Source organism: Acipenser ruthenus, chromosome 24 (genome assembly GCF_902713425.1).
Source record: "Acipenser ruthenus chromosome 24, fAciRut3.2 maternal haplotype, whole genome shotgun sequence".
Classification (NCBI taxonomy): domain Eukaryota; kingdom Metazoa; phylum Chordata; class Actinopteri; order Acipenseriformes; family Acipenseridae; genus Acipenser; species Acipenser ruthenus.
Window position 1 is genome coordinate 23,461,610 of NC_081212.1, and position 20,027 is coordinate 23,481,636.

At 38.0% G+C, this 20,027-nt stretch overlaps 1 protein-coding gene across 7 annotated transcripts in view; it reads left to right on the forward strand.

Annotated features, from left to right (window-relative positions):
• LOC117429706 (amyloid-beta A4 precursor protein-binding family A member 2) overlaps positions 1 to 20,027 on the forward strand; it is a 61,162-nt gene that overhangs the window by 38,080 nt on the left and 3,055 nt on the right. For 2 of the 7 annotated variants that reach the window (XM_058998788.1, XM_058998789.1), the window contains exons 3-12: positions 1,617 to 1,697; positions 3,100 to 3,139; positions 3,823 to 3,927; positions 5,520 to 5,665; positions 9,950 to 10,021; positions 10,920 to 11,006; positions 13,400 to 13,585; positions 15,242 to 15,421; positions 16,560 to 16,772; positions 17,519 to 17,638. In XM_058998788.1, the coding sequence (XP_058854771.1) occupies positions 1,617 to 1,697; positions 3,100 to 3,139; positions 3,823 to 3,927; positions 5,520 to 5,665; positions 9,950 to 10,021; positions 10,920 to 11,006; positions 13,400 to 13,585; positions 15,242 to 15,421; positions 16,560 to 16,772; positions 17,519 to 17,638 (1,230 nt within the window). The remainder of the gene's footprint in view (positions 1 to 1,616; positions 1,698 to 3,099; positions 3,140 to 3,822; positions 3,928 to 5,519; positions 5,666 to 9,949; positions 10,022 to 10,919; positions 11,007 to 13,399; positions 13,586 to 15,241; positions 15,422 to 16,559; positions 16,773 to 17,518; positions 17,639 to 20,027) is intronic. The other 5 variants (XM_058998790.1, XM_058998791.1, XM_058998792.1 and 2 more) reach the window with 5 other exon arrangements.

The following is a 20,027-nucleotide window of genomic DNA, read 5'->3' on the forward strand; positions in this document are numbered from 1 at the left end:
GGGAGCTTCAAGTGCTGTCTTTTATTTGTCAACCTTGGGTTCAATTAATATGCTACAAGAACTGTACAGTGGTTTATAAAATGTTCAGTAACCCAATTGAAAATCAGGAAGGCTGAATAACAACAGTTGCGTTATTAATAAAAGACAAAGACGACGGCAACAGTAGTGAGTTTGCATTCTCTTTTAAATATTGAAAAGAACCTTGCAACCCCACAAAAGGAAACCTGATTGCACAATTGAGATCTCTCTTACTGATTTTCAGCTGTTCAGAAAAGCACGATGCTGGCTCTGTGTAAAGAACAGTGATGGTACAATAGGGTTACAGTGTTGATTTTATAACACCATTCAAAGTGTAGCCTTGCCAGCAAATAAATAGACGCAGACCTTGTAAAAAGCTGTACCAGCAAAGGACAGAAATGGCATTTGAAATGGGCTGGCACGCAAGGGCACCCTGTTGTGGAAATGGGAAAGTCTTGCTAAGGATGTAGTCTGTGGTGCGGTACAGGGTAGCATCAATGGCAAGAAAACAAAACAATGAGCAGAATGTATTAGAAAAATAAAATCAATCAATGTAAGGGGGGGGGGGGGGGGTGCAAAGAAATGAATGGCTTTGAGTGAATAGATTTCAATCATGTAGCGATGGGTTTGATTTCCACTGTGGATTTGCATTTGGCATGCAGTCTGATTCCAGATCTAGGGATGCTGGTGTCTGAATGCTTTTTAAATCAGAATTTACTAACAAAGCACCATAAGACCAATCTCCTTGAGTGAAATGAACAAGTAAAATACAGCTATACCAGATACTGTACAAAACCAAAAACACGTCTTGCAAAATCCTGCCTTGCATAACATAAAAAAGCCTGAATACAAATAGTCTGATAAAAAAAGCTGACAGTTTAACTCCTCTATCTCCAAAAAGATCTAATCCTCAACATCTTTAATCTCAAATTTTCAAATCGTTTTATCTAATGCATTTTCACCTGCTTCTTTTATATTTAGAAAATAAAATACATTTAAAATAAAAACACTTGGAAAAATTAAAAATAAATTTAAAAAGAAACCTGACGTTATGTATAAACTATTTTTTGTGGCAGGTGTATATAAGCTATTAATTGTCTTTTTCTGGCACTGTACTGAAGGCTGGTTCCTGTAGCAGCAGGTTTCAGTACTGTCAGATTGCTGACCCATCTTGTTAAACAATAGCCATACTGAACTGGGAGGAAGAAAGGACGTCTTTGACATCATCCACATGCTTCCAACATTTACCTGGGCTTCCTGGTGTTTTGAAAGCAGAGCTAGATACAGGTTGATTCTGTGTATAAGACACCACTCCAGGATTCTGTACCTTGGGGATGTTAACAAAGTGTGTGTTTAACAATGAGTCTCTAGTACTTAAACCTATGTACAGGCTGCATGGTTTTTAGGCGAGATGGTGTGCAGTTCGTGAATGGATGGGTTCGCTACCTCTTGGTTGGACTGAAACATACAAACAAAATGTGCAATATTCAGTGAACTCCTGTATTGCATCGTGGTTTGAGATTAAACAAAATGTCTCTGTGGCACATACAGTACCTTCTTAAACATAGGACATTTGATCTTTTTCTAATCATGTCTAGGTGTGTCACAATCCAGATCAGCCAAGGAAACAGCAGCGATCAGACCTTAACGGACCAGCTGAAAACAACAATATCCCAGAGGTAAGCAGTGTTTGTTTTAATCAGTTGATAAGACATTCCTATAAACACTAAACATTAGTATTTATTGGTATTGTGGATGTTTGTTTGTTTCTCTTTCTAGATCCTAACCATAGTGCCTGATCTGTGTAGTTTCTATACTGTAATGTTTTTAAGGGGGGTGGATATAGTTTTGTAATACCAATGGTTTTGCTCATACTTCTTGCATGACTATACTTGCTTTCTTGTGTGCTGATATTTCTTTTCCGATATCTACTGATGTGTCTAACATAAATTGTTATATCAAGACCAGAACTGGCTGTGCTATTTTTTTGCCGTCCTTTGCTCCCTTTGCACTTTATTAGTTCTGTTCCAGAACCCTAAAGATCTCCTTGAAAACCATAAATCTAGAACTGTGATCACATGATGATATTCATTTACTCTGTTCTGGGACTGGCTCTTGACATATCCTTACAATTATTTCAGCTGTATCCCCCCCAAACTAGGTTCCTGCTGCTCAGTTTAGTGAATAAACAAGCGGAAAGCTGTCTTGAGATGTAACATGCCCTGACTGACATCACGTATCCAGTTAGACTGGCCTCCCCGAAGGATGGGTGGTTGCTGCCTTTTGTCCTTAATTGAAATGGAATGCTCGTTAAAGAAATGCTTCAGCATTGGTGTCTGTTCCGCAGGGATCATATCCAGTTGTGTAAAACCAATGCTATGTTTCATGTTTTTAGTGAAGGATTGACTTGAAGTGCAGGTATAGAAAGTATGAATTAAACTTGTGGCTTATTTTCTGTTTTACAGTCATAAGCGTGTTTTGTTTCTTTCAGTAGAGGTAAATATATTATCTTGTTTGACATACCCATGTTAATGTAAATGAGCCCGAATATGCTGCGGAACATTCATTCTTGGTAAAAAGAACCAATAGCTTATGTTTTTTTTTTGTTTGTTTGTTTTTTTGTTTGTTTTTTTAAAAGAGAAATGCTATTTCAATAGATTTTGGGTTGCTAATTGTGTCTGTCCGATTTTGTTTTCACAGTTGAGCCACATTCCATCTGTTATGTCACTTCCTCCTTTATTATTTAAAGACTTTGTTTTGTAAAAAGTTGAACATCTCTAGACTGTAGATTGTTTACAACAAGCGCTCTTCATATTATATGTAATATGAATGAGTATCGTGCTTTTATTGAGCAAGTTGTGTTTATAGCAAGATAAGAGAAGAGAGTTGATGATGAAAGAAACATTTACTCGCATTGAAAAGGATGAACAGTGTCATGACTCATTTCTTGAAATACAGACTAAGTATATAAACTTTAGTGCTTTTCAGTGCTTTTCTAAAGATTTTGGCAGAAACCAAGATAAGTATACAGCTGTTGTAATCCTCATTTCCCTACATTCATTCACGGCTTGTGTTTTGCAGAAAGCAAAGAAGACTGCTTCCTTCCCCAGCTTTGTAGATGGTAAGCCACTGCTTTCTATTCTTACTCTGCAGACTTGTGTCATAATCTGCGCTACTGTTAATCTTTTTAGGGGGAAAAAAATGAAAATACATATTGCATACTGTATAAGACTATTACATTGACAGGGTCGTTCTGTACAGGAAGCAAAGGGATTTAGTCCATCAAAGCCATTGTCGGTGGAATAAAATGCACATTATTTTTGTACAACAGTGTCTTGCATTTGAATTATCAATGTATTTCCAAGAATAGACATACATTTCTAGCTAAACTAATTGCTAGAATTGAATGGGGTCGGAGGAACAGATTGCTATGGTTCACAGGTTTTACTAGTCTGCAACAGTTCAATATTTTTAGTGTTTAATGAAAGAACAGTTTCAGTAATGTTCCCTTTGCAGCTTATCAGCCATTTCCGTTCATTTGGTTGCTGTGAATGGATGAAGCTGAACAGTACCTTTAGCAGTCTAGAGGGATGGCTGTTAATTGCTTGTTCTGATGTGCAACAGCACAAACAGGGCTTTTGTTCTGCAAACTCATTTATTGGACTCTAATAATTCCAGTCATGCTACAGTATTGCAGTCTTATTTTCTTATTTCTATGGATGTGCATTTTTTTTTCTTTTCTTTTTAATAGAAACATTGATTTCCACATATTCTCCCACAAAACGTGTGTTTTTCTATATGTAGTTAACAGTATAGTAGGTGAATGGCTGGGCTTGGATCTGAAACCAGGGCCTCCTGCTCCCCTGTCCTCAGCTATGACCACCCGGCCACACAGCCTCCATTTGAAAAGTAGGACCTGTTAATATTCACAATAATACAGGCCCATAGCATCTCAAGCCATGCTGTTGACTAATGCTTAATTAACCTGTCCCTTACTGTGGTATTGACATGTTCCACCTCCTTATATTTTTTGAACTAGCTTGTTTCTTTGTTTCTTCTCTCCTGGTACAGTATGCAGTACATTATTCCTCCTGTTGCTATTTTGCTTTTCATCTTGTGAAAGCCACTGTCTGGAAATGTATACATTTTGCTCCTGCATCAGTAAAAAAAAAAAAAAAAAAACATGCTAAACAAAACAGCCCCTGTTTTCTTTTTTAATTTCTAAGGATATAACCCAAACCTGAACTGACATTTACTGTGCATCAATAGCTGTAGCTGCTGCTTGCATCGCCATGCAGAGGAATTGTGTGCATATGTACCATTCCATTCTGACTGTCTACATGTCATTGTGTATTTTTTATAATCTGATTCACATTGTGTGTATTTATTTATTTATTTATTTATTTTTATTTATTTATTTATTTATTTATTTATTTATTTATTTATTTATTATATATATATATATATATATATATATATATATATATATATATATATATATATATATATATATATATACTGAATGTTTCTATATAATAAATTTGGCTGACCACTTTGCACAGCTACGATGAAAACCTGTTGCTGCTGATCAGAAAGATGTGTTCCATCAATATGTGTTTGCGTGTCCTTTCAACTGTTTTTAATGCTGGAGACGGAACCCATCCATGAGACGAATACAGTATTAAATTCAATCACACTTGTATTAGTTGCAATACATCACCGAGGTTGACCCATAGAGGGCGTCCCCCAATATTTCCCCCCTGCTGTTGAAAGTGGTCGACCTGACTTTTATAATCACCATCAGTGCAGTTAAATTGACTTACAGTATTTTCATGTAAATTCCTTTCATTATCATAAACTGAATTTCACTCTACCAGACACAACCAACAACAGTATTTGTCATGAACAATTTTATCTTCATTTTGTCTTTTCTGAACCTGATTTAACAAACTAAATCGTTCACTTTTAATTTTGTTGCCACCCACGTTCGTGTTTTTCTTTTCTTTTAAAATAAGTACAGTATAATTTGGAATGGAATTCCATAGGAATAATCTCGGCATGGCTTATATATTTGACTTTTATAGTTATACTGACACCTTTTATGGCTCCAAAGGAATGAATTCCAATGGAGCATCATTGGTGTGGGAACAGCCATTGGAATTTGTGGCTTTGCAGCAATTAAGTGTTTCCTATGTTTTTAAGGTAGTAAGATTTGGAAGTTTGGGGCTACCTCAGGTCAAAGTGATGTTTTACAGCTAGTTGAGTACAGAGTATTCAGTGTGCACAGTGAACCTGTACTTCATTCAGCCTTTACTGGAGGACACTAGCTTGATTTAGACGCCATGATGGCTTCTATAGCCGGACTGTGTAAAAGGTTAAGTTGTAAGAGTAGACAGTTACAGTTGCACTATTGCAGATACTTTTGCTGGACCGCTTCGTACAGCTGAAATAATCAAATGAGATGCAGTACAGTGAAAGTCTAACCCAGCTCTTTTCCCCAGTTCCAGGACCCTGTGAACCAGAGGACCTCATTGATGGAATCATTTTTGCTGCCAATTACCTGGGCTCCACACAGCTGCTCTCAGAGCGCAACCCATCCAAGAACATCCGCATGATGCAGGCCCAGGAAGCAGTGAGCCGTGTGAAGGTACAGCATGCTTACTGACAATGCAGACCAGTCGTGAAACACTTCCATTCATTGACAGGTGCCCGGGTCGCATTTCATTTGGTATATCCGGAGTGCAAAAAAATAAGTTAATAAAGTAGAAAATGTTTGAATTTGCTTTTCAGAATTTTTTTTATTCCTGTTATTTTGAATGCATTCAGCATTCTTTCTTCACATTTCACAGTAATTAAGAAATATTTTAGGTTGAATTTGCAAACAGAACTCTTCACAGATGCACTCACTAGATTTATCTGGACCGATTTATCTTCTGCAGATAACGATGCTGTAATTTTGAGAGACATCGCGTTTAGTTTTAAACCAGTTCTAGACCCCAGTGCTGTGAACGATCACAGCATTGAATAGGAGTACAGCAGCTTAGTAGGTGCCTCAAGCAAAGTTGACAGCAGTTGGAATATAACCTGCTTAAAATAACATATGCTAAATAACCAGCAGATGCATTTGCATCTTAAATGGTGATATCTTCATCAAAGAGTTATGCATGGCATCCCTCAGGGCATGTCCTGTTCTATTAGGTGGTTTAGTGTGATCCAGTCTTTTAATTAAAGAAATCAGATTACCCTTTAAATCAAGTTGATATACCATTGGTTATCTTTCCAGTGCATTTTTTGATGTTGGTGAATTATTAATATTCCGTGGCTGTGTGTCAACAAAAAAAACAACATATTTATAATGGAGTGATTGGTTGCTGCTTTTCCAAATCCTTTCTTTTCCCTTTTCTGTGAGAGAAAGCGCTATACAAAATACATTTGATTGATTGATTGATTGATAATACAAATACTGTGGAAAGAGGACTGCATTCAAATAAACCACAGTCAGAAAAAAACAAGCCTAGAAACCCCAGTCCTTGGAACCCACATGTATGGCAGCTTGACTTGATGGCTGTATTTCAAGGCACCAAGGACTATTAATTTGTCCCTCAGCAGCCACCAAGACCCTGAAACCATGGCAACACTAAAACTGCCTCAATTCCTGAATGTAACACTCAACTAGGATTAGCTGTCAGACAGGTCTTGGTGATAGTGCTTATTTTTTTTAGACCACTGTAACACAGTAAAGCAATCCTGGCTAATACATTGGCTTGTCTGCTCTCCTGCTCACTTTTAATGGTACTCATGGTAGATGCGTTTTTTTTTTTTTTTAACAAAGCTCTGAAAGGTCACTGGCATTTTTTGCAGCAGTGTGGAGTAGTGGTTAGGGCTCTGGACTCTTGACCGGAGGGTCGTGGGTTCAATCCCCGTGGAGGACACTGCTGCTGTACCCTTGAGCAAGGTACTTTACCCAGATTGCTCCAGTAAAAACCCAACTGTATAAATGGGTAATTGTATGTAAAAATAATGTGTAAAAAATAATGTAATATCTTGTAACAATTGTAAGTCGCCCTGGATAAGGGCGTCTGCTAAGAAATAAATAATAATAATAATAATAATAATAATAATAATAATAATAATAATAATAATAATAACTGAATTGTTTTCATTACCTGAATGCTATATATTCTGCGGATGCAGCCCTGGCCTGCAGTATATTTTGGTAGCTCAGATTTAGATTTAAGATACAATTACTGGTGGCATCCATTTCAAAAGCACTGCAACTGTATTTTCCTTAAATTCCTTTTTTGTTAAATATTTGTAAAGAAAAAAATTGCTGTACAACAACAATTACATACCGGTATGCCATTAATTACTTTTTTTTTTTTTTTAACAAGGAATTTTAGAAAAATGTTCAATATTAGTTCAATTTACAGCTGCACGGCTTTTGAATTTGATGGCACTAGTAAGTAATTGCCTTGGACAGACAGCTGCACTCAAACACCTAACGGGTTTAGGTAATAGAATAATTCACCACTTACATCTGCACAGTGTATTGAGTGTCTTCAAAGGAAGGCTTTAAAGAGGATACTTTTTTCCCATAAATGATTTAATGGGTAATGCAGTGTCAGTTCAATTGGAGTGAGATTGATGATTTAGGGTAATACTCAAGGAAAGTTTGGGGATCTTTTTAACAAAGCAGGTCTACTTTTTGTATAGACACGTTATTATATAGTACCGTGGTTTCCACTTCTGAGACTTCTCAAACAGTTTATCTATGGCGCAGTACAGCTCATTCTATTTAAAGAATTGCAGTCTACGCTAATGAATTGACCAACAATAAAAGCCAATTACACATTGGATGTGGTTAACAACCATCTTGTGTCCAGGATCACAAAGGTAGTTTTACAGATCAGTCCTCAGAGAAAGGTAATCAGTTCAGCTAACAGTTAAAAAAGCAATGCGCATGGGTGCAAGCTATTACCCTTCCACAGCAGGGGGGGGGGGTATCCATCCTCCAGTGCATAGTCCCTAAATAGGATAAGACTAATGCTAAGCATTACACTAGATCAGCATTTCAGCATATAGTACATGAGACTGCTTTAAGCAAATGGGGAAAAATCAGTGAGTGAACAGTGATTATGGGAATTGCTTTTGGCATATGCTTTTAGAATCCTTTGTTTAAATTCATTTCAGGCCTTTTTTAACTTGGGAGGGGGGTGGGGGGAGTGAATCTTATTGGTTTTGTGCAGCTTCTTATGCATTAAGCACCAAAAGAGAACTATCCATTATGATGTCAAAAGAGCAAGCTGTCTTATTGGCACTCAATAATACAAGAAACAGATGCACTCCTTTTAAGATTTCACTAAAACACACAATTCAATTACATGTCCCAACACATACACAGAATGTGTTTTACAATAGTATCCTGTACTGTAAAGCCAAAAAACACATAATATAAGGCTTGCAGATATTTATGGCTTTACAGTATTGCATGCATTAAATATGTCTGTATAGTGCAGGCTCTTCTACCAGTTTATCTACATAATATGAAAATATATGTGCTGTATATAGAATGGCATTGAATAACTGCAAATCAAAATCTATTCATGTTTTCAATACATTTCTGGTACTGGCTTGGGGAGTAGGTATTCAATCAGTGTAATTTAGGAAATGTATTAAGCTGGGAAAAAAAGATAATTACATACACGTAATTGGTTTTCTAGCAGATGAACTACACACACACACACACACAGACGCAGATAGACACAGCCACACACACACACACACATCCCCCAACTCCATATATGCAGTACTTGCATTTTGAGCAACATTTGTGCATGACAGGAGACAACCTCAATTATATAGAAACATGAGTTTGACCTTTTTCTTTTTTTACTCATTGACCCTAAGAGCCAATCGGCGGTCCTGCGGTGTATTGAAAAACCTTTCCACCTCTACCTTGTCAATTTAGATCACTGTCAGGTTTGGACAGGCTGCTTGGAGTACACTGTAATTCCCATGTAACCGGTTTACAGCCTTCAGCTCAAAATGATTTTGAATCCAGGTATTGTGGGAAATTCCATGTCACTGTTCAAATGCATTGATCTCCCGGTGACCTTCTTTTGTCTGTTTTTGATTAACCTGTACATAAGCAATATTCCACTTTGCTCCACACGATGTCATTGTAATGGTCACAGTGATGTAATTGCATTCCGTCCTTGTAGAATTGGGCTGAGGGTGTGGGGAGGGTCTAGTGAGAGCCATGTTTGGCTTTGTTCTAATAATGTCCTTTTCAGTGTACATTGTGCTACCGTTGCTGTTTTAAAATGGGTAAATAGACTTCTTTTAACATTTAGTATAATTAGCCTTCAAAGGATGGCGTGTTGATTCCGTTTTGCAGAGGATCTTATACTCTATATGATCTTACATGCGAAATGATTAACTTGTACTGTATTTCATGCAGACTATTTGTTATATTGACTTGACTTTGGGAATTTATGTCTCAACAGCTCATAGACCGACACCATAGCTATTCAGGATTTGCATAATTCTGAAAATCATTATTCATTTTAAGTGTGTACAGTGGACAGATGCATGGCTGTAATTTATCCTGTAACTGGTCAGGGACCAAACCTGGCATTCGTTATGGCATGACTCTGCCCTATTGTGTTACCCAACTCATGGATTGTTGTTTATTATAAAAAACAAATCCATATATTAACGACTCCTTGGTATACAGAATTGATGTACGTCTGCATGATTATTATTGTTTTTTGTTTTAAAGAGCAATTCTGTTCCAGTAATTGCAGATTATTGCCCAACACAGTTCCTCCATCAGTAATTACAAGTGTTCTTCTCATAGATGACACACTGGTCTAGTGATGGCGGCCCTGTGTATGCCATGCTTTTGACCCGTGTGTTTGTTGTCCCTGAGTCTGACAGCCGTGTTTCCTGTTTTAATGCTGCACAGAGGGTACAGAAGGCAGCCAAAATCAAGAAGAAGGCGGTGTGTAAAACGAATGGCCACAGTTACTTCTCCATAATTCCCGACATTCTTTGTATTTGAGCTTTGAACCATTTTGTTTGAGCTTTGGTGTCCATATGGGTGCTGATGGATATTTGTTTTTTATATCCAGAATGTGTGCAAAGACTTGTTTATTTCATCATGGATGTGCGACCCTTCCTCAAACTGCCTAAAATGGTTCAAAGACTTTCCATCAGTCATTCTCACCCGTGTACCGTCTTCCACTTATCATTCTAGTCAAGGTCAGATTGGCTAATTCTTTGTTATTGCATGCGCTTGTAGTTTGTTTTTTTAAAGGATGTTTCGTTTTTTTTTTTTTTGTGCTACCACCTCTTTAGTAAGTACTACTTAAGACCATTTACAGGTTAACGTGTACTGTAGAAATAACATCAATGTAAGCCAGTGATTCTTAATGAACAATTGTATTATTTATAACCTGGGTATCTTGGGAGTCATTACTTCAGTGAAACCACCAGTGTGAGTTATTCATAGCACCAGGAATGCACAGCACACAAAACTAAATTAATCTTTTTTTTTTTTTAATTTATAACAATTGTAAGGAACTACTATTATGTTGTGGTTCCGATGAGCACGTGCATATTTGACAGGCCCTTATGTAAGCCTGTATCTGTGATATAGTACACACTACCCATTTAAAATAACAGTGTGTTGTTTATTAAAGCTCTGTATCTCTACAAATTAAAGGCTTGTGAAGCATTTCATTGCTTTGCATTTGATTCACGTGGTGTCCTTTAGAAAGAATTTTGTGGGATGTTAGGTGTAGGTCTCAGCCATTTTTGCCATCCTCCATTCTTTTTGGGTTCAAGTCACAATGTTAATTTCCAATATTCTGATGGTTTTCCTCTCCATTTCCTCTCAGACCCCGGAAGGTGATGCTCAGACGCTCACTGAGGTGGACCTGTTTATCTCAACCCAGCGGATCAAGGTGCTGAATGCAGACTCACAGGTAAACCCCCATCTGCACACAGATCACCGGACAGAGCGTGTTGGAATAATTAGAACTTTGTTTCTGTCCACTGCATTACTTTCCAATAGTGGGAGATTAGCAGTAGAATTAGATTTAAGATACATTTGTATAATCAGGGAAAACAATACTAACAGTAATATTCCCCTCTTGTTTTTTTTTTTCATAATCATGATTACTTTTAAGCAGAAAGTACAAAAAAAAAATAACCTGAAGCTCAAGTCAGTCTACCAAATTGTGTGAACCATATAACTATTTGACATAATTGTTTTTTATTAAAAAAAAAAACTTTTTATTGCTATACTCTACAGGTTATTCTTTTCTCTATGGCACAGAAAAGCTTTCTATTTGTCGTCCCTGCCTTGATGTTTGAATGCATTGTGACCGTTGCCTGGCCTCTAGCCAGTTGCTGGGCATCTTTCTAAGACCATTGTTATGGGTCTGAGATTTTCTTTACAGGCAAAGTGTTTTTCAGAAAGCTTTGGGAACATAAATATGACTGCAATAAAAGGACAAGAAATATTGTGTGACTGTATGCCATTGTACATGTCTGAAGGGCATCGAGAGCAGTGCAAGGGATTTATTTATGACTTTATACAGCCCTTGCAGCTCTAAAGGTTTAACCCTGCTTGGTACACCCAATGACATTCAGAACGAATGTGCTGCTGACTCACAACATTCTGTGCATCAAGGAATGAAATGGTGATCGTGTCAAATCTGTCTATCATATGGCGGTTCTGTGCATTCTGCTGTTTGCTTTTAATTTATACTCTAGCAATACGTTGCGGTTCTGCCTCCTGAATAATTCTAGGTTAAACAGCACTCTGAAAAATGAGACAGAACTGCTATCCTTCTCTAAACAGCTGAATAAAACCATTCTTTAGAACAGTTTTGTGAATAGAGCCATCTAATCTTTTTTTTTCTGTAAGAACATATTGATCTTTATCCATTCTGTGTAAATACTGTGATCTTTTTTTTGTTTTGTTTTTTCCATCCACCCAAGTTTTGATTATAGCCCTGCTTTGCATAGACCCCAAAAAGAGCTACAGTACAGTGCAATTTCAGTGTCAAGAGCCTTTTTGCTAAATCAGATTTGAAATGACAGCACATCCCGGTGGTATTTGGTCTATTTGTGCTGAATAACAGAATCAACCACCTGCAGCAGGTATTGCCAGTAAGTTGCATTTAAATCGTCAGGTTCCACCACGGTCTGTAATTTTACAAATTACAAATGTATTAGAAGTCAAAGGGTTATACAGTGTAATAAAGAACAAGGGATGTAATGTAGTTTTATATGAATGACACTTTTTGTTTTGCTTGTTAAGAGAGTGGCTTATAGCAAATATATATAGCATCATCTTTACAGATGCTAATGCATGTGGTTGAATTTGAGTGTGTGTGTGTGTGTGTTGGTCAGACCAGCTGCTTTCAAACAGTCACTTACAGTGCAGTATTACACAGTCTTCTCACCCTTGGTCATGCACTGCCTTTTAAATGGGGCCTGCGAGGCACAGTACTATTTCCTCCGATCTGTTCTGGTTATCTGGAGCTAGCTTTCTCTGACACATCTACTGCAATGCAGTGTTATTCAGCTCTCTTCTCTTAATCATTGGAGGTAATTGAATGACAGGAACTTCATAACAATGAGGCCGGGGTATCGCACTGTCTGAACATGGAACTAAAACGTAATAGATGTGGATGAGTAAACAAATCTGTTAAAAGAAAACGCTGACAGTTTGTTTACATCACCCAGAGTGAAAACATAATCGGAGGATCACCGTAATCAGAATCAAGTATGACTGTAATTACGAAAATTAATTGGATCTATGCTTTGAATTTTAAGTTGTGTCAGCATTGTACAAGGTCTTAAGAGCATGTATTTAGGAAGGTTTGAAAACATTAATATGGGCTCAATATCCCTGCATTCATTAAGTGCAAGTAATGCTGAGGCAAGCAGCTGGGAGGTGCTGCTTCCAGCGTGTTTCCATCTGCTGCTGGGTCTGAATTCAAAGTAATCCAGAACCAGCCCTGTCCTATCAAACTCCTACCCTGTAGCACAGACGGAAGGTTTGTATTGCAGTGTGATCATGCACCATGTAAATCTACATGTACATAGACTTGGGTTTTGAATGTTACATATTTGCCCTATTCTAAACACCTGATTCCAGTACACATCCAGCCTGCAGACGGATCCAATGGCAACAAAAATTTAATAATGGATTTTGTCATGCAGAAGAAAACATTGCATTATTTATTTGGGAACGGTGTACGGTGCGTGCCTGCTTTTTGTTAATAACCCCCCTCCCTAGTTTTGTGAATCCAGATCAGTTTGTTCATTGATTGATTTTTTTCTGTACTGTTTTGCTTCTGTGCAGGAGACCATGATGGACAATGCTCTGCGCACCATCTCCTACATCGCAGACATCGGCAACATCGTGGTTCTGATGGCCAGACGCCGCATGCCTCGCACCGCCTCTCAGGACTGCATTGAGACCACCCCCGGCGCGCAGGAGAGCAAGAAGCAGTACAAGATGATCTGCCACGTCTTTGAGTCTGAGGACGTAAGTATAGGAAGCCCTTCTATTAGAAACCAGGCACCCAGAGTTCTCAGGCTTCACTGTTGTACCTTCAGGAGCTGAAACATGTGGGCTAATGCAGTAGGTTGTTAAAAGTCCTCACTATAGTTCTAGTCCTTGGCTTTATAAAAAAATCTCTCGATAGGAACTAAAGGGCTACAGAAGGGTTAGGATATCATAAGAACGTAAACTGTACACACAGGAGGAAGCCATTTGGTCCATTAATGCTGGTCTGGTTCCTAGTTGATAGTCAAGTTGGGTCCTATAGGATCCCAGTGATTCAGCATCAACAGCTTGGATTGGTTCATTACCCTCATCACTCTGTGCAAAAAAAGTGTCTCCTATCCTAAACATATTGTATTCAGTGTTCATGTATTCAAGGGTTTTTTTTATTTAAAAGACCCCAGGTTCTGTTTATTCATCTCTGTGCAGAACTACATAAAGTTGAAAGCTATCCTAGTCTAACTGAATCTCCTTAATGGTCTGGTCATGTGTCCCCAGCTACATCAGGCCTTCAAATTATAACACATTCCAGGCATTACATTTTAAGAGCTAGATAAAACACTTGGGCTTTTTGCACAATATCTTCAGATTTTTAGTGGTCTAATGTTACCTCTACCGAAACCACTTCTCAGTAAAACACGCACGCAATCTGCCGTGTGGTTTGTAGACGCCAAACGGAAGCAGTATTTCATTCTAAAGATTTCTGCTCACAGACTCAGCTGTGCAGTTCTTGTAAAGCATTGTAAGGCCCCATGTGTGGATAAATTCGAAGCTTCATAAATGTCGGTTCCTTTCCCTATCTTAGTGAAGAATATGTAGCCTGTGTGCAGGGTCTGTTGTGTTGTGAGACGAGTCCAAGAGCTTCTGGTCTAATCCTTTCTCTGGACTGGGTACAAATCTACTGTTTCCACACAGAACCACCGTCCTCTTTTAGATCAATCTCATTCGATGCAGTTATGTATAATGCCTGATGAGTCAGTGTCTATATTTGAGTCAATACACAGCTGTACAGCTTTTGTATGCGGCTTGGTTTTAATCAATCCTTCCAGCTTGTTGATTTAAGTTTGAAAACTTCAACAAGGCTTCACTAAACCTTTTGTATTTGCATATCCTCTTGCTACAGGTTTTGCTTTGCTTTGATTTACCTTGTAATGAGTAGAAACAAAATCGAAATTCCAGCTCGAGTGTTCATTTTATTTACAACATGTTGACCGTCTTTAAGACTGGCTCACTGGAGAGGACCTCACATTGAGTTTTGTGAAACTGGATGACTAACAGGTCTTTTGCATCAGGACATCATGGCTTGTCATTCAAGATCGAAAACACAATACACAAATTCTGACTATTAAAGTTGGGTGACTGTGTTTTTTAATGTATGTATGAGGTTAACATCAAATGCATATTCCTGTTAATCCTACATTGTATCTCTATTAAGAAAATGTCACTTTTCTGGTTTGAAGAGTCAGCTATGCTTCAAGGCGCTATTCACACTCATTAAATTGATAAAGTGCAACCAAATGAATTGTCACATTATTTCAGTGCTCTAAATTTAGTTTGGCCATCTGGAAGTTTTTACCTTTAGGTTGTTTCTTTACATGGATTATTTTCCAGCCTAACATACTTGTTTCCCACCCACAGGCACAACTTATAGCTCAGTCCATTGGGCAGGCATTCAGCGTAGCCTACCAAGAGTTCCTGAGAGCCAATGGGATCAACCCTGAGGACCTCAGCCAGAAAGAATACAGCGACATCATTAACACACAGGAGATGTATAATGATGACCTTATCCATTTCTCAAACTCTGAGAACTGCAAAGAGGTTAGAGTTCTTTAACCCACTGTAGTTATCCAAAAATGAAACTGAACGGGGAGGGAAAAAACATGTTGGTGTTAGAGCACTGAATGTTGCAAAAAAAAAAAAAAGGAAATGCATTCAAAATAACACATCAGCGCTAACCATTTGAAATGCATTTACAATAACACACCAGCTCTAACCATTTGAAATGCATTCACAATAACACACCAGCTCTAACCATTTGAAATGCATTTACAATAACACACCAGCTCTAACCATTTGAAATGCATTCACAATAACACACCAGCTCTAACCATTTGAAATGCATTCACAATAACACACCAGCTCTAACCATTTGAAATGCATTCACAATAACACACCAGCTCTAACCATTTGAAATGCATTCAAAATAACACATCAGCTCTAACCATTTGAAATGCATTCACAATAACACACCAGCTCTAACCATTTGAAATGCATTCACAATAACACACCAGCTCTAACCATTTGAAATGCATTCACAATAACACACCAGCTCTAACCATTTGAAATGCATTCACAATAACACACCAGCTCTAACCATTTGAAATGCATTCACAATAACACACCAGCTCTAACCATTTGAAATGCATTCACAATAACACACCAGCTCTAACCATTTGAAATGCATTCAAAATAACACATCAGCTCTAACCATTTGAAATGCATTCACAATAACACACCAGCTCTAACCATTTGAAATGCATTCACAATAACACACCAGCTCTAACCATTTGAAATGCATTCACAATAACACACCAGCTCTAACCATTTGAAATGCATTCACAATAACACACCAGCTCTAACCATTTGGTTGACAAGTATCCCAGGTGAACAAGACAATCAGTGGACCTGTTAACAACCCTGTTTTTATAATTAAAAAAAAAATCATCCAGGGTATTAAAACACACAACTGATATGAACTGCGGTTGTATAAAGCATTCACTCTGAGCATATTAATGAAAAACCTCAGACCTAATGTGACTGCCATAGTGCAGCCATGTGGGTGGAGACCCCATACATAGACATATTGCCTTACAAGTTTTTTTTTATTTTTTTTATTGAGATACTAAGTAGCGTTTAGTAAATGTTTGTTAAGCCCCCCGACTTGGCTACCCTGCAGCTGGAGCTGGAGAAGCAGAAGGGGGAGATCTTGGGGGTGGTGATTGTGGAGTCAGGCTGGGGCTCCATCCTGCCCACAGTAATCCTGGCCAACATGATGAACGCAGGACCAGCCGCGCGGTCAGGCAAGCTCAGCATTGGAGACCAGATCATGTCTATTAACGGCACCAGTTTGGTTGGACTTCCGCTCGCCACTTGTCAGGGGATAATCAAGGTATGTGGATGGTTAAGGGGTATGTGTGTGTGTGTATTATTTCAGAACTTGATACCTTTTTGACGACAGCGGGCCCTAATACGTTTTGTTATATAAAAGTCTGTTTAAATTGATTCATTGTGTTTGGTATTCATTAAAATGTTCCAGGCAGTTGTTGGTTTCTTTAAACCAAGGCATAAAGGTTACTTGCGTACAAAACTATTTTATTTAAGGCATAAAAGCCTAAAAGAACATTCTTTAAATAACCCAGCGTGTTAAAAATGATCTCAGAAATGTGCAATAGTAGCAGTTGTGCCCAGCATGATTGTTGACGATTCTGTTGCGAGTGAATATTTAATTAGCTGGCGAGTTTATCACTTTTCACTCTGTTTTACGAATTATTATTGTTATTATTTGTTTATTTAGCAGACGCCTTTATCCACGACGACTTACAGAGACTAGGGTGTGTGAACTATGCATCAGCTACAGAGTCACTTACAATTACGTCTCCCCCGAAAGACGGAGCACAAGGAGGTTAAGTGACTTGCTCAGGGTCACACAATGAGTCAGTGGCTGAGGTGGGATTTGAACCGGAGACCTCCTGGTTACAAGCCCTTTTCTTTAACCACTGGACCACAGCCTCCCGAATGTGGCTGTAATGAACGGATGACTGGATATAATTGCGGAGCAGTGCTTTCTATCCTAGTGTTTGATAGGCGTAGCATTTTATGTTGTAATCAGCACTCTCTCTTAATATCCCTTGATAGGGTTTGAAGAACCAGATCCAGGTGAAGCTCAACATTGTCAGCTGCCCCCCGGTCACCACCGTCCTCATTAAGAGGCCAGACCTCAAGTACCAGCTGGGATTCAGTGTACAGAATGGCATTGTAAGTATACATATTAGTGGCATTCACAACAGTCTTTACTCCGTTGAAGATGAGTGGATACAGGTAGATGGTTGAAGTTAACACTTAAAGTATATTATCCAGGATAAACGTGTGTTTAGGTATACTGTGATAAAACTGATGAAACCCCACTGCAGATTTTCCATGGTACATTTTAAATGTGATTTTTTTTTTTAAACCTTTTTTGGTGTGTTTTTTTTTTTAATTTTATTTTTTTTATTATTTGTTTATTTAGTAGACACATTTATCCAAGGCAACTTACAGAGACTAGGGTGTGTGAACTATGCATCAGCTGCAGAGTCACTTACAACAACGTCTCACCCGAAAGACACAAGGAGGTTAAGTAACTTGCTCAGGGTCACACAATGAGTCAGTGGCTGAGCTCGGATTTGAACCGGGGACCTCCTGCTTACAAGCCTGTTTCTTTAACCACTAGACCACACTGCTTCCTTTTTGTATTACTTTCTTGTCTTCACAGGAGTCCAAGAAACACTGTGTTGGTATTTCAAATCCAATGTGCTTCTTAATACCAGCTGATCTGTTATCACACAGCCTGCAGCTGTTCTTATTTTTATTGAAGTGTTTAAAAGAAAAAAGGACACAGGCAGGCATGCAATCCAACAGCCATGAATTAGCATCAAATTCCGTTTGCAACAGTAAAGCATTTCTATAGCAAAAGCTTTATTGTTGTCATTTAGAATTTTGGAATATATTGTACTACGAACAGCTATAAACATCCCGTTTTATTTCATTGACTGTCCACCAACAGGACACACAAAATTGATTGTATGGAGCTCTTGCTCCCTCTAGTGGTTTTTTTTTTTATAGTTAAAAGAAAAACACACTAGAAATGATCAACCAAACACATATATAAAAAACAGGGAATAAAAACAATACAAATCAATATTTCAGTATAAAATTATATTGCTAAACAAATGAACTAACCCTATATGACATTCATCCTAAACCGACTAGCTCTAATTAAGAAACTTTCTCTGGGAGACTTAGACATAAAATTACAAATGTTGACTGAATTCAAGGTTGCCTTGATTGTTTTTAAAGCAAATTATTCTGGCTTATATTAAACTGCCTAAATTGAATGAGACAGAATATTCATATATTAATTATTTGCCCTTTGGTTCCAAACTGCAACTGAATTATTGTCAATTCTAGCTCCACTCCCTGACGTCTGTTTTACAGTTTGTATGTAATTGTAATATTTTCTTGGTTTTGCAGTGCAGTTGCTGGTCTTTGGTCTCAACTGGTCTTACTCAGACATCTTAATAAAAATAATGATGCAGGTTGAGCATTTGAAAGACAAATTGACTCCAGTCCAGTGACGCGTGTTCTGGTTTTGGATTTCTATTCCTTATTGTCCAAAAGCTTTAAAACTCAGTTCAACAGGGCTACTGAAATATTGATCCTGTTTAAAGCATGAGCTTGAACCTCCTGGGTCTGGAGCAGTTTCTCCAAGTTTCCTGTGTTGTTTGTGTGTGAGTGAGGAATGAAATCCTTGCTTGCGTTTATAACCTTCTGTGTTGAAGCTTTACAAAGTGGCAGCACTACTACATTTATTGAGGAAGATAAAGTACCTTAAACTTGTTTCTGTTTTCTGTTTCTTGCAACTCAGGCTACTTAGTTTGAGCATGATAACAAATCATTAACATAGATCTAACACACTTTACCCATTGGCAAGCACCTGAAATAAGACCAATGATCAATGTTACAAATGGCTTAATTAAAAGGTTGATTCAGACCAGATATGGGCGAGTAGCATGGCAGTCATTCAAAGTTAGCTTGAAGTCAATTAATTGAAATGTAAAAGTACATATTTATTGAATGGTAGTGTAGAAGACCATATCATATGGAATGTATAAGTAATTAATCTGTTATCCACTTGCTCTGAGATAATGAAGTAAATAGTTTTCAATATTTACTGTTAGTCTAAATCTAGCAGCTATTCATTTTATTTCATTTGTAGGATAAAAAAAAATCTATAAAAGGGGTCCCCATGGATAATATAAGTAGTATAATTTTCCTAATGACAGTGTTGCTTTATAGCAATCTAAAGCCCCTTTCACACTGGCATGCTCTACCCGGGTCAGAACCTACCCGGGTCAGGACCCGGTGTCGTGCGGGTTGGGTACGCGATATCACACTGCGTTTGATAAAGCACGGTTGACCTGGGTGACAGACGCAAGTAAACAATACGCGTATCAATGCCCCGGAAGCAGCTTGTTACAGACGCTTCCATCCAAACTTCTCTGGATTGAACCGTCGGCCCATATGTTGGTTAGAACAAATGTATCTACATCTCTGTTGCAATCTGGCTCATGCTGTGTCTCAATCAACAAAAATATGGCAAAAAACA